Source organism: Suncus etruscus, chromosome 3, assembly GCF_024139225.1.
Source record: "Suncus etruscus isolate mSunEtr1 chromosome 3, mSunEtr1.pri.cur, whole genome shotgun sequence".
NCBI lineage: Eukaryota > Metazoa > Chordata > Mammalia > Eulipotyphla > Soricidae > Suncus > Suncus etruscus.
In genome coordinates this window covers 143,823,682-143,839,500 of record NC_064850.1, presented here as the reverse complement: position 1 = coordinate 143,839,500, position 15,819 = coordinate 143,823,682, and the positions used below count along the sequence as shown (strand labels likewise).

At 41.8% G+C, this 15,819-nt stretch overlaps 1 protein-coding gene across 1 annotated transcript in view; it reads right to left on the bottom strand.

Moving 5' to 3' along the window:
- ABHD3 (abhydrolase domain containing 3, phospholipase) overlaps positions 1 to 15,819 on the bottom strand; it is a 72,329-nt gene that overhangs the window by 53,652 nt on the left and 2,858 nt on the right. The window contains exon 3 of the mRNA XM_049770098.1: positions 15,319 to 15,501. Within this exon, the coding sequence (XP_049626055.1) occupies positions 15,319 to 15,501 (183 nt within the window). The remainder of the gene's footprint in view (positions 1 to 15,318; positions 15,502 to 15,819) is intronic.

The window sequence follows — 15,819 nt, the reverse complement described above, 5'->3', positions numbered from 1 at the left end:
CTGGGTTCCAGACATACCAGTCTGTCCAACCTGAGTCATTCTCCGTGGTCTCGGTGAAACTTTTTCACACTTTAGCTATTGTTGGTATCAGATTCTTTTTTTTTTTTTTTTTTTTTTTGGTTTTTTGGGTCACACCTGGCAGTGCTCAGGGGTTATTCCTGGCTCCAGGCTCAGAAATTGCTCCTGGCAGGCACAGGGGACCATATGGGGCGCCGGGATTCGAACCGATGACCTCCTGCATGAAAGGCAAACGCCTTACCTCCATGCTATCTCTCCGGCCCCGGTATCAGATTCTTATATTTAAAGATTTTGGATTCTGTGCATTTTTTTCATTGATGTCAGTTTAATGTGGAGCATCCTCAAGTTTCAGCATACCATTAAGTGCGGAGCGATCTGCCCTGCAAGCAGGTTGTTGCTGAGTTGTCTGGGTGTTGAGAGCACTCTTTGGAGTAAGTCAATGCCAAAGCAGTGGTAGGTCTTCCCTGGTAGAGGCTTGGATCCTAGTAATGTTATAGACAATTGTGGTTGTTTACATAGATGGTTTCCATTGTCCAGGTGTGTGTGGGCTATACCCATTCTTCTGAGGCCTAAGCCAAATCATTATGCCAATGTTCAAGGTATAAGGCCTAATTGCATTACCAAATTTGTGTTCCCATCTCTATTAGATAAGAACTTGTTTGCATATGTATTATTTTCCCATTTTAATGTGCCTATGCAAAAGAGAAGCAATGCCACAAGATATTTTTGGTGCATCTGGGGGCTGACAAATAAAGTCCAACATTCCCCGTAACTTGGTTCAAAATTGAAATCTATACAGAGATACTCTTCTACCAGTATTACTTATAAAACAGATCTCAAAGGGGGAAAATCAAACAATCAAATAACAAAACCAGTGGGCAAAATTGTCACTATATGAGGATGTTCGAAAAGAGTTATAGATGTTAAGGGAATACATCTGAGATATACAAAGGAGATACATGTGTCCCTTTTATGTTTTAGAAATAGTCATGATGGAGGGTGTTGTTTCCGAGACACCACTTTGGTCTGTGATTTGGACAAGTGAAGAAAACATGGAACCATATCCTCCCCGTGTTGCCTGCTGAAGCTTCCGAGTCCCCGAGAGGCGTTTGCTTCCTAATTGCTGGAAGTCAGAAGTTCACCGGTCCCCTCCCAGCCCCTTGCAGGAACTAGGAAGCCTGGGGTCTCTTTTAAATTGCAACTCACTGGAACCCACTTGCTGGGACCCTGAGCAGGTGTCCAGGAATAACCCTTGGGACCGGGAGGAAGGAGAGAGAAGGCTGTGGGGGGCAGGCAAGGCTGCATCTTCCCCTTAGCTTGGCCAAAAAGCCTACAGTGTGGAGCCTTGCCGTGATGTGTTGCCTGCTGAAGCTTCAGACTCCACCCAAAAAATTCCTGTGAAAGATATGTAATCCACCTTGGCCAAAACAAAAATCATTAGTACAGAAAAATGGTTAAATGTGGGGTAAGAGGAGATGGGAGTGAGGGAGTAAAGGAATAACACAAGCTCTAGGATGGCTTTCAGATTATGACAAACAAATGAAACACAATGATATCTAAATTTTTGTCAGATTATGACAAACAAATGAAACACAATGATATCTAAATTTTTGTCAATATGTTCACACTAGACAGGTTTAGGAAGGAAACTTCCCTGGTAATTCCTAAGGCCAGAAACTATTGTGCTGCTATTCCCACCTCGCTGGCTTGCTCAGGCATGTGGCCCAGGGGAAGCCCTGGAGTTCCGGAGGAAGGAGGTAGAGGGGTGCTGGGGTGACCCATGCCCCGCACCCCTCCTAGGCCTGGTTCAAGAGGCCTTTGGCATGGCGGAGGGCTGCCAATCCCCATGCTGGCAGAGCCTCCCAGCTACCAGGAAGCCAGGACAGGATTTTTTTTTTGGGGGGCCACACCCGGTAACGCTCAGGGGTTACTCCTGGCTATGTGCTCAGAAGTTGCTCCTGGCTTGGGGGACCATATGGGACACCGGGGGATAGAACCGCGGTCCGTCCAAGGCTAGCGCAGGCAAGGCAGGCACCTTACCTTTAGCGCCACCGACCGGCCCCAGGACAGGATTTCTAAGGCTTTAGTAGTATGAAGATTTTGGACAAAGAATTATTTGCAGGGAAACTGTCTATTGTTCACTTGGTTGAGATACACTTATCAAACAGAAAGCCTTAAATCTGCTCAAGCTCAGTAATTGACTGGAATAAAAAAGGAATTTTTATCAGATGACCTTAAATATTTTCCAGTTCTATGATTCCACAAGTCTTTGAGTCTAAAAATAGAAATAATAATCAGCAAAAGGTGGACTGGAAAGATCAAAGATCAATACTGATATCAGATAATAAAAATAATAAAAACAGGTATATTTTAATGTTTACAGTGTTCTGTCATGTTTAAGTATTTATATATATTTAATATTGAAATTATTCTCTCATTACAACTTTCTTTTTTTTTTTTTTTTTTGGTTTTTGGTTTTTGGGTCACACCCGGCAGTGCTCAGGGGTTATTCCTGGCTCCATGCTCAGAAATTGCTCCTGGCAAGCACGGGAGACCATATGGGATGCTGGGATTTGAACCGATGACCTTCTGCATGAAAGGCAAACACCTTACCTCCATGCTATCTCTCCAGCCCCTTTTTTATTTTATTTTTTTTTTGGTTTTTGGGCCACACCTGGCGGTGCTCAGGGGTTACTCCTGGCTGTCTGCTCAGAAATAGCTCCTGGCAGGCACGGGGGACCATATGGGACACTGGGATTCGAACCAACCACCTTTGGTCTTGGATCGGCTGCTTGCAAGGTAAACACCGCTGTGCTATCTCTCTGAGCCCTCATTACAACTTTCTTAAAGTTTAAATAATTAATGGAGCCAAAGTGATACACAGCAGATAGGGTGTTTGCCTTGCACACAGCTAACCCAGGTTCAATCCCTGGTATCCCATATGATCCCATGAGTCTGCCAGAAATGATTTTTAAATGCAGGGCCAGAGGTAACCTCTGGTGTAGACCCTGCTTTGCACACAGCTGACCTAAATTGATCCTTCAGATACGGTTCCACTGTCAGGAGTAATTTCTGAGTGCAGAGACAGGAGTAAGCCCTGAGCATCTCTGGGTAAGGCCCACCTCTCTCCCTAAATGTATCTAATTCAATGTCTGATGAATGGTATGGATACTTAGGCATTATCAATAAGGATAAGGATTTAAGGAAAAGGTAAATACATTTTGTGCTGAGATCTGAAAAGTGGTAAAGATTTCAGCAGAAGGAGAGTGGGATCTATAGTGAATTAAGAGGAGTTGGGACCGGAGAGATAGCATGGAGGTAAAGCATTTGCCTTGCATGCAGAAGGATGGTGGTTCAAATCCCGGCATCCCATATGGTCCCCTGAGCCTGCTATGAGTGATTTCTGAGCATAGAACCCCCCAAAAAAGAGAAGCAACATGAAGTAGGAATATACTTTGGGGGGGCGTCACATACAGTGATACTGAAGGCTTATTCCTGGCTGTGTGTTCAGGGTTTATTTTTGGCAGGCTCAGGGAATAGTATATGGTGCCGGGGATCAAACCATGGTTTGCTAAATGAAATACAAGTACCCTATTTGTCATACTATTGCTTTGGCCCCAGATGAACGTAATTATTTTTAAGGAAGGAGAAAATGAATCACATTAATTTAAACATAAATAACTAGATAGAAAATAGGGGTAGGAAAATAGGTTAGGACTAGAGTAAGAAGAGAGTGCTCAGGCTTATTCCTAGCTATATGCCCAGGAATTACTCATGGCAGGGCCAGGAGACTAAATATGGTGCCAGGGTTTGAGTCAGGGCCAGGTGCATGCAAGACAAGCACCTTAAAACTTATACTATCTCTCCCACCCCAAATCCTAAATTCTGGATAAATGCTGAGCTGATAGTTCTTGCTGACCCTTTTCATGTAATACAAAGCAGCGTCTAAGTAGTCCAATAAAGGGTAAAAACTGTACAAAGATTTCTGGTTTGGGGAGGTTGGGCAACACCCAGCAGTGCTCAAGGGTTACTCCTGGCTTTGTGCTCAGAAATCTCTCCTGGCAGGCTTGGAGGAACATGTAGGATGCCTGGGATCAAACCCGGATCGGTCGTGGGTCAGCCATATGCAAGGCAAATGCCCTACCACTGTGCTATCACTCCAGTCCCAGAATTCTGTTGTTAACTATCATGGAGAAGACAGAGTCTGAAGTTATCTGTCTGATAAAACAACACATCAAAAAATTAGGAAAGAGTTGAAAGGGCTGAGTGCATACAAGGCATACTTTGTATGTGGCCAGCACAGGTCTGATTCTCAGCACCATAGGATCCCCAAACACTTCTGGGATTGGTTTCAGCACAGAGTTGAGAGTAGCCCCCTCTGAACACCAATGGATGTGATCCAAAACAAAATTCAGTAATCAGTATTCTGAGAAAAAAAGAACAGAATCCACAATTTCTACAATGGGTAATATATGTATTTTGATATACAATCCAAAATTTCTAGGACATAATTAAACAGAAAAAATACGGTGTAGACTCAAAAGATAAAATAACTGACCCCAAAATATTAAATGACTAGATTATGATTTCAAATAGCTATCATGGGCTGGAAATATAGCTCAATAGACTGAAGGCCTAGGTGCAATATCTGGCACTACATGGTCCCTTGAGCACTATCCCAAAGTGCTGCCAGTTGGACCCAAAGGCTCCCTACTCCCCAAAGTAGCTATTACATATATGCTCAAAGAAATAAAGAAAAATAAATTGGTAATGAGTAACAAAATCAGGAATCTTGTTTAGTTGGTATAATTTTTGAATAATATAGGCATAAAACTATCACTAATGTATATTGTAAGTTGTGGTATCTCGAAAAATAAAAAAGGAAAATTTTGAAAAAAAATTTTGAGGAGGGCTGGAGCAGTGGGGCAGCGGTAGGGCGTTTGCCTTGCAAGCAGCTAGAACAAACCGCAAGGAGCAATTTCTGAGCGCATAGCCAGGAGTAATCCATGAGTATCACTGGGTATGGCCCCAAAATAAAAAAAAAATGTTTTTTGTTTTGTTTTGTTTTGGGTCACACTCAGCTATACTCAGGACTTACTACTCTGCACTCAGGAACACTCCTGTGGACCATATTGGGTAATCATATTGGGAGTCACTGGGTTGGCCACATACCAGGCAAACATTTTGTTTTGCCATACTATTTTTCCAGCACCTCTGAAACAGATTCATTTAGAGAAATAAGGAGGAAGAGGGAGATAAAAATATTTAAGAGAAAAAGAAATATTTAAGAGAAAACATGGGTTTTTCTAGAAGAGAAAAAGTGAGAGGTTGATATGTGGAGAAAGCTGCAAGACAGAGTGTACCAAAAATTTAAAACCTAAAAAAGAAGTAAATATATGAAAAAATCAAAATTCTAGAATAGAACAATCAACTATTTAAAACGAAAAATTCTGGGTCAGAGTGATAGCACACTGGGTAGGACATTTGCCTTGCTTGTGGCTGACCCAGGTTCAATCCCCAGCATCCTATCTGGTCCCCAGAGCCTGCTAGGAATAACCAGAGTGCCACAAGATGTGGTCCCAAAATCAAACCCAAACAAACAAACAAAAATTCAGTGGATTTGAAAACTGCATTTCTAGGTAGAGAGCATAAACATTTAAATTTAATATTAGTTTTAAGTTATTAAATGGGGCCATAAGGTAGTTCAATAATCTGAATCATATGCTTTGCCTATGGAAGGATTGTGTGAATCACTGGCACTGCACAGACTCCACACACTTTCAGGAGCAACTACCAGAGCACAGAGCTGGAAGAAGCCAGTGCCAGGTAAGGCACAATAAATGTTTATTTAAAACTTAACTAGGGGCCGAAGAAATAGCATGGAAGTAGGGCGTTTCCCTTGCATGCACAAGGACGTGTGGTACCCGGAGCCTGCCAGGAGTGATTTCTGAGCTTAGAGCCAGGAGTGGTCCTTGAGAGCTGCCGGGTGTGACCCAAAAACCAAAAAACAAACAAACAAAAAAAAAACTTAACTAGTGGTTTGGCTGGAGTGATAGTATAGCAGATAAAACATTTGCTTTGTGTGCAGCCAACCCAGTTTGATTGCTGGTATCCCATCGGATCCCCCAGCCCTGCCAGTAGTAATTCCTGAGTGCAGAACCAGGAGTAACACTTGTTCATCACTGCATACAGCACCCCAAACCAAAACCAAAGAAAAGAAAGAAAAAGTCCTAGTAGTTTATAGGACAGTATCAAAAGGTACAACATACACATACTCATGCCTGCCAGGAGTGATTTCTGAGCACAGAGCTAGGAGTAACCCCTGAGCCCCATCTCATGTGATCCACAAACAAAAAACAAAAACAAAGCAAAAATAAAAAAGCAATATCTGTTATATAGAAAACTATACACTTTAAGTTTTTTTTTGTTTTTGTTTTTTTGTTTTTTGGTTTTTGGGCCACACCCTGCAGTGCTCAGGGGTTACTCCTGGCTATCTGCTCAGAAATAGCTCCTGGCAGGCACGGGGGACCATATGGGACACCGGGATTCGAACCAACCACCTTAGGTCCTGGATTGGCTGCTTGCAAGGCAAAAGCTGCTGTACTATCTCTCCAGCCCCTATACACTTTAAGTTTATGATTGTTATTTCACTATTGTGGTACTGGGTGGGGGGTACCAGACTCTACCTAGTGGTGTTCAAGTAGCTATGCCATGTCTGTGACTGAATCTAAGATTTCACATATGTAAAGCACGACACTACTCCTTGAACCACAGTTTCGTCCACAAACAATACACTTAAATAAGATGCCTGGATGCAGTTGCCAAAATGCAGTTTAGCAAGTGGGAGGCCCCTAAATTCAATACCTGTTGAGCAGTCTAGAAGTGATACTGTTTGGGATCCTGATGCAAAGTGTGTGACCCAGCCAAACGCTCTTCTGAAAATGTACAAGCACCACAGTGAAATGTAGGACGACTTCCAGTGATACAATTCTTTTTTTTTTTTTTTTTTTTTTTTTTTTGGTTTTTGGGCCACACCCGTTTGACGCTCAGGGATTACTCCTGGCTATGCGCTCAGAAATCGCCCCTGGCTTGGGGGGGACCATATGGGACACCGGGGGATCGAACCGTGGTCCGTCCTACGCTAGTACTTGCAAGGCAGACACCTTACCTTTAGCGCCACCTTCCCGGCCCCCCCCCTTTTTTTTCTTTGGTTTTTGGGTCACACCCAGCGGTACTCAGGGGTTACTCCTGGCTGTCTGCTCAGAAATAGCTCCTGGCAGGCACCGGGGACCATATGGGACACCGGGATTCGAACCAACCACCTTTGATCCTGGATCGGCTGCTTGCAAGGCAAACACCGCTGTGCTATCTCATATCATATATATATAAATTCTTTATATATGAGAAAATTGATATCCAGAGTAATTAAGTAATTTTTCCATGGTTATACAAGTGTATGAGAACAGGAATCTCTGTCCAGGCAAATTTTACTTACAAATTTATTTAGAGCATCTAAGTAAATGCCCACAAACACAATTACCATGTTTGCACCAGGCCAGCTCCATGGACTCTTTTCTCAAAAGAGATGTAAACCAAGCTATGAAACACCATGGGTACACCAGCCACACAGCAGAAGATGGCAATCTTGTTTTTTTTTTGGGGGGGGGGCATACCCAGTGGTGCTCAGGAGTTTCTTCTGCCTCTGCACTCAGAAATCACTCATGGCAGGCTCGGGGACCATATGGGATGCAGAGAATAGAACCTGGTTCCATCCTAGGATAGCCCATGCAAGATAAATGCCTTACTGCTATGCTGTCTCTTGGGAGGAGAGATTAAGCCAAGCCACTGCCCTGCGAAAACCATGCATACTGCATCATCACCCACAACTACCACTTGCCTATGACTTTGCCTCACCACTCCTTTATGATTTTTCTCCCAAGACACCAATCTGACCAAACTTCAGGTATGCTGGTATTTGAGCTGATATCACCAGGGATTTTTTGGAGTAAATGCAGGCACCCTTCTCCCACATTCTCCTTTTTCCTTATAAACTTGGCTGCTGAGAACATGCCCCACAAAAGTAACAGTATCAGTAATAGTTTGAATACTTTGAATTTCTGGACAAATTCATTTATTCAATGCCGTCATCCCTACAAGAATACACCAATTTGACAAGCAGCTAACAAGAGCTTACTAAATCTTCTGCCATTGTTTAATAATTTCATTGGAGATATACTAAATTTTGCAAATTTACTTGTCACTATACTTCTTTTATTTCTTTCTGTTTTTTAATTTTTCTTTCTTCTCTTCCTTTTCTTACTATTCTTTCTTTAATAACTTTAACTTTGCTCTCTCTTATCTGAAAACAACTGTATTATGGTCTATTATGTCAACTATGTGATGCATTTTTAAAAAATAAATTAAAAATATGCTTAATGCTGGGGATAATAGTACAGGGATTAAAGTGTTAGCCCTGCACTCTTGCTAATAGTAATTCAGATATCTGGCATTGCACATGATGTGAACACTGACAGGAACAGAAGGAGTAAGCCCCGAGTTCAGCCAAATAAGGCCCAAAACCAAACCAAAAATAAATAAATAAATAAATAAAACCAAAACCACTTAGTTACTTCCTTATGCTACCCATGTTATCTTGCTCATAACACTCAAATTTCTTTTCTCAAGGGTGGGTGCCTAAAAGTACATTTTGAGATAATATAAAAAGCTCTGTTCCTAAAAGTTTGTTGATTTAGGTATCATTTTATAGTGCTATATCTAACAATTAGTTTTCAGGATTACCTGTCATTATCCAACACAACTTTTCCAAGAATAATACTAAATAAACTTAGCTCATTGTTTAGTGCTTTCTAATATTTATTATTTCAATTATCAACTGATTTATTCTCAAATTAAAATAAAATTAAGTTATTTTATTTTATTTTTGTTTTTTTGGGGGGCCACACCCGGTGATGCTCAGGGGTTACTCCTGGCTATATGTTCAAAAATCGCTCCTGGCTTGGGGAACCATATGGGATGCTGGGGGATTTAACCGAGGACCATCCTAGGCTAGTGCTGGCAAGGCAGATGCCTTACCATTTGTGCCACTGCTCCAGCTTCAAAATCCAAGTGATTTTAATACAGATTTGTTATTTGTTTTGTTTTCATTTTGGGAGGGACCCACAACTGGTGGTACTCAGGGATTACTTCTGTTTAAATACTCAGGGATCACCCCTATTAGTGCACAGGAGACCATATGTGATGCCAGGGATAAAACTCAAGTCAGTGCCAGGTATGGTAAGTACCCTACATAGTACTTTCACTCTGGCACACAGCAAAAATTTACTTGAATATACTTTGACATATAATTCTACCAGGGATGTAGTACCAGGATGCAGTGCATGTATGTGCATATGGGTTTGAAGCCTAGCATTATAAACAAATAAAGTGATTTCTAAACTAAGATAAGGTAATGCCTTTTATAGTAGGGAGCTGTCAGACATAATCTTTTGTTTCACTGAATTTTTTTGTTTGATACACCTCCCTTCATTCCTCCCTCAGGAAGACTCTGGAAAGCATCTCAGTACACTTCTACTGCTAGAATAAAAGCTAAATGTCACCTCAAGCTGAGTACTCCCTGGTATTACTTCATCTAAAAATGAGGGCCAGAGAGATAGCACAGCAGTAGGGCGTTTGCCTTGCATGTGACCTACCCAGGAGGGACCCAGTTCGATTTCCGGCATCCCATATGGACCTCCAGCCTGCCAGTGGTGATTTCTGAATGCAGCGTCAGGAGTGGCCCAAAAACCAATCAATCAATAAGGTTTAAAAAAAATAAAAACATAACACACAGGTCCAAACTTCAAACGAGTAAGGAAAGGAACACTTAAAATCAGTCATATTTCACCACTTCAAAATAATCTCCAACTTCAAGTCTCTCCCAGAAATTACACAATGGACAAGGGCATCCCTGAAAAATAGCCTTGATCATTGCCAGACTACAGGAAAAAAATATGTATTTTCTATAAGCAGCAAACAAAAAGCATCAAAAAATTCTTTATGCATTAAGCTAATCTTAAAAAATCTGTCAATTGATAATTCAGCTTCTAATATGAATTGTTTCTTGGGGCTGGAGAAATAGTACAGTGGGTAGGGCACTTGCCTTGCATGAAGCCAACCCAAGTTCAATCTCAAGCATCCCCCTAAGCACTGCCAGGAGTGATTCCTGAGTGCACAGCCAGGAATAAACTCTGAATACAGTGGGGTGTGCCCCCTTTCCCAAATAAAAAACAAGTTTGGGTCTATCTTTTTAGATTTTTATTCCTAAAGAAATTAATCTTATATCTTAAGTCACCATTGTTTTATTTTGTTACTCAAGAATCAATCCTGGGGGGGGCCGGAGAGATAGCATGGAGGTGGGGCGTTTGCCTTCCATGCAGGAGGTCATCGGTTCGAATCCCGGCGCCCCATATGTTCCCCTGTGCCTGCCAGGAGCAATTTCTGAGTCTGGAGCCAGAAATAACCCCTGAGCACTGCCGGGTGTGACCCAAAAAAACCACAAAAAAAAAAAAAAAGAATCCTGGGGCCGGGCAGTGGCGCTAGAGGTAAGGTGCCTGCCTTGCCTGCGCTAGCCTTGGATGGACTGTGGTTCGATCCCCCGGTGTCCCATATGGTCCCCCAAGTCAGGAGCGACTTCTGAGGCATAGCCAGGAGTAACCCCTGAGCATCACCGGGTGTGGCCCAAAAACCAAAAAAAAAAAAGAATCAATCCTGATTCTCTCTAATGTATCTTTCCTCCACAACTGCTTGTTTTTTGTCCTTTCAACTAGACCATACACTCTTGGGGAACACAAGCTCTAATACTATACTTTACAGTACTGAAATAATTAATGACTGACCTAGATTTTAATTAATTTATTATTACATAATCCTGGAGAGGTCACTCTCCAGAATTGGTATTAGTAGGAGAAAGAATAAAATAGAAGTAGTCTCTCAATAAAAAAAAAAGGTCAAGCCAGAGAGTGAGCACAGTGAATAAGGCACTTTCCTTGCATGGAGCTGACCCTAGTTCAACCCCTGGTCTACATAGTTCCCTGAGAATCACCTGGTATAGCCTTGGAGGCCCAGGTAATCTCCAGTCCTATAGAACCCGTGCTGGTATCTAGCATTGGTAGATAGATAATCACTAGGAGGGGTCCCTGGGCCTGTAAGTACTGCTTGGGAAGATAATCCCTCCAAATTAATTTTCTTGAGACCAGAGATATGGCTCAGTTGTACAGAGCTAGCCTTGCATGTATGACACTCTGGGTTCAATCCCTGGCACCACAAAAATAATCCATTGTCCAGGGCCAGGAAGGCAAACCAAATGTCAAAGGACATGTCTAAAGAGCCCTGAGCTTGGTCCCCAACACTGCATACCCCCTAGAACACCCCCTCTCCCCATAGTATTGCTGGATGTAGTCCTCATCTAGCCTTCCATTTTCTGGATATAATTCTACTGGCTAAACTCTGGAAATGGCCCTAGAAACCCCCAATCACCAGCCCTGCTGTGTCCTGGGCTGTGTGCCAAACCAGGTTTGATCCAGGTATCCTATATGGTCCCCTAAGCCAGTCAGAAGTGATTTCTGAGTGCAGTGCCAGGAGTAACCTATGAACACTTCCAGGTGTGGCCCCAAAACAAAACAAAAAAAATTAATTGGTAAGGTCATCTGTACATGGCAGTTTCAACAGGTATGGCTGAAACTCCCTGAAGTTCTATAATCTTCGCAAAATTCTGCTAGCTATTGGGCCACATATTACACTGTCAATGACTTGCATCAAAACCAATGACTTTGGGCCCCGAGAGATAGCACAGCGGTGTTTGCCTTGCAAGCAGTGGATCCAGGACCTAAGGTGGTTGGTTCGAATCCTGGTGTCCCGTATGGTCCCCCGTGCCTGCCAGGAGCTATTTCTGAGCAGACAGCCAGGAGAAACCCCTGAGAAATGCCGGATGTGGCCCCAAAAAAACAAAAAAAAAACAAAACAAAAAAACAATGACTTTACATCAAAGCCTAGATCTTTTTTTTTTTTTTTTGCTTGTTTCATTTTAAACCTCAGTCGGCTTTGAAATTACTTTGCTGTCTATGAGAGATTATAAAAATAATTTTTTAGGGGCTGGAGAGATAGCATGGAGGTAAGGCGTTTGCCTTTCATACAGAGGACGGTGGTTGGAATCCTGGCATCCCATATGGTTCCCTGTGCCTGCCAGGGGTGATTTCTGAGCATAGAGCCAGGAGTAACCCCTGAGGCTGCCAGGTGTGACCAAAAAAAAACAAAACAAAAAAAATTTTTTTAACTTCTGGTGCAGAAGTGGAATCTATTTTTTATTTGGTTTGGGGTCACACTCAGGGATACTTAGGGGTCACTCCTCACTCTGCACTCAAGAATTACTCCTAGGAACCACAGAGGATGTAGGAATTGAACATAAATTGGTCACATGCAAGGCAAACACCTTACCTGCTGTACTATTGCTCTGGCCCCTGAAATCTATTTCTGTACTATCCACTCTTGTCTACCAGTGACTAACTTTGAGTAGAATTTTACAAAAGCAACATTAATCTTGACTAGGGGTTCTAAAGAGGCCTTGAAAATATTTTGGGGAAGGGGATACTCCCATAGTGCTCAGGGATTATTCCTGGCCCTGTACTCAGGAATCTCTCCTGAAGGCTTAGAGGACTATATGGGGTACCTGGGATCGAACCTAGGTTAGCTTTTGCACTCTTGAAACCCCTTACCATTAAGACTGGGGGGAAGCCTAGTGGTGGATGAGAGACCACATGGAAATGAATCATGATTCCTACAAGGCCCTCAGCTATAGAGCTGTCTTTGTCACTGACCACAAAGGCACAAATGATCCCAGCCAGGACCACCTAGCTAAGCTGAGTGCAAACTGCTGACCTACACAGTTGTTTTCAGCCACTAGGTTTTAGGCTCATTTGTTAATACAGCAAAACCAAACTAAATGACCCTCTCCAACCTAGATTCTGAGAATCCTTACTACTGAACTAATAATATATATAATATATAATAATATTATATCATATAATATTACATTATAATATATTTAATATATATTAATTTGGTAATTTGGTTTTTGAGCCACACCTGGCAGTGCTCAGGGGTTACTTCTGGTTCTGTGCTCAGAAATCACTCCTGGCAGGCTTGAGAGACCATATGGGATGCCAGGAATCAAACCTGGGTCCTTCCCGGATCAGCTGCATGCAAGGCAAACACCCTATCACTGTGCTATCTCTCTGGCCACCTAAAAATATTATTGATTATTGCTCATTCACAGTCACCTCCAGTCTGATTCAATGTTTGAGTTCCCTAAAACCAAATAAGGTCTGCATCTTCAAGTGGCTGACAATGACTGGCTTCCACTTCCCCTCTTGTACACTTTGAAGGCTAGAACAGAAATGTCTCACAGCTCTCTGTGTTTCCACAAAGCCTTTCTCATATCAGATTGTTACAATAAAAGTTTGTTTTGTTTTGTTTTGTTTTGGTTTGGTTTGGTTTTTGGGTCATACCCGGCAGTGCTCAGGAGTTACTCCTGGCTCTATGCTCAGAAATCGCTCCTGGTAGGCTCGGGGAACCATATGGGATGCCGGGATTTGAACTACCTTCCTTCTGCATGTAAGGCAAATGCCCCACCTCCATGCTATCTCTCCGGCCCCAAACATTTTGATCAAGAAGACATTTTTTTTTTCTTTTTGTTTTTTGGGCCATACCCGGCGTTGCTCAGGGGTTACTCCTGGCTGTCCGCTCAGAAATAGCTCCTGGCAGGCACGGGGGACCATATGGGACACCGGGATTCAAACCAACCACTTTTGGTCCTGGATCAGCTGCTTGCAAGGCAAATGCCGCTGTGCTATCTCTCCGGGCCCTCAAGAAGACATTTTTAACCCTTAGAGAACTATCTAACAACTTTGAAACACAGTAAAACTAATAGTTTTGGTCATATAACTGGGCAACTTCAACAGTAGACAGAAATCCCTGCTTATTGTCAACTTAGGGCCTATGAGACCCAGAATAACAAACATATCATAGCTTCTGAGAGATTAAAATAGGGGCTTTACCTAAAAACAGGTGAAAGTAATTTGTTAAAATTATCACATTAAGTTGCATCAATATTAAGGGGCATATCAGGCGATATTCAGGGCTTATTGTTGGCTGTTCACTCAGGAATCATTACTAACAGTATTTGGGGGACCATATAGGATGCCAGAGATTGAATCCTGGTCAGCTCCATGGAAGACAAATGTTCTTTCCAGTCCCACATTTTCCTCTTTATATAAAAGTTGTTTTAATTTAAAAAATGGGGGAGGGTTGGGCCACACCCAGCAGTTCTTAGGGCTTACTCCTGGCTTTATGCCAGAGATTGCTAGTGGAGGTTGGGGACCACATGAAATGCTGAAGATTAAAGCCAGGTCAGTTGCATGCACAGAAAGCACTCTACTCATAGTATTATTTCTTCGGGCCCATAAGGTTTTAGTTTATGTAAATTTTTCTTCCAAACAAGATTTTCAAATTCAACAAAAGATACAATGACACTTTTAATGCAAATCAGAGTGTTCCATTATATAAATTATCATCAGCTAAAAAAGACCAAAGGTACAAAAAAAAAAAAAGCAGTAGCTTTCACAATCATTCTAGCTTAATTTTCTAGAATTGTGTCTGAAACTTAAAGCTGCTAAGTCATTTGAGAAAATTAAATTGTAGCAGGTGACTGCACTGAGTAATGGTTATTTAAAAAAACTTGTATCATCACTTGCCTTTTGCACCTGCAAATTTAGGTGAACAGAAAAGGCATGGATCATTTTTGGAAAAAGAAGGATGACCTACAGCTGATTCTGGGCAATTTTTACTGATGAAATATGAACTAATGAAGCAAAATAGATCTAGCCCCTTATATAAAGTGTGACATAAAGGCCATATGACTTGGCAGCTGTAATTTGGGTTCTCCATAGCAATCCCTCCAGTGGGGTCATCTATTTCTCAGATGGGGGTCTTTGGTCAGTTACCAGGTAATATTAATTTCATTCATTCCTTCCACTGAAATATGTTGAACACCTACTATAGCAAGTTCTATTTCCTGTAAGATAATTCAATTTAAGCATTTCCTGGGAAAATAAAGGAGGGAACAGAGAAAAATAATTTAAGGGATTGCTTATTCCAGTATTTCTGAAACAAACATACAAATATTTATATTTGTGCTTTGCTTATAACAAATCAAGTGGAAAAATAGACAAAATATTTTACTAATACCTGTATCCCAATTCTTCACTAAGATGGATCATATGAAGGATATATGATTCTTTGCTTGTGCCAGTGAGGCCAGGTAACAGTAAGATAGTAGGTCTAGTGCCGACATCCAAATAATTCTTACTGCTAGCATTATCAAACCAGTCCAGTGATATCTGTCCTCCATCTGCAGTTTTAATAAGTTCACTGAAAGAAATAATCCAAAAGACATTACTTACTTCATGTTATCCTTAACATCAGTGTCTTAATTCTATAAATTTATAAGACATTATTTTGTTATCAAAAGTAACTTTTCACGGGGCCGGAGAGATAGCATGGAGGTAAGGCGTTTGCCTTTCATGCAGGAGGTCATCAGTTCGAATCCCGGCGCCCCATATGGTCCCCCGTGCCTGCCAGGAGCAATTTCTGAGCCTGGAGCCAGAAATAACCCCTGAGCACTGCTGGGTGTGACCCAAAAATCACAAAAAAAAAAAAAAAAAAAAGTAACTTTTCACATGTACACTT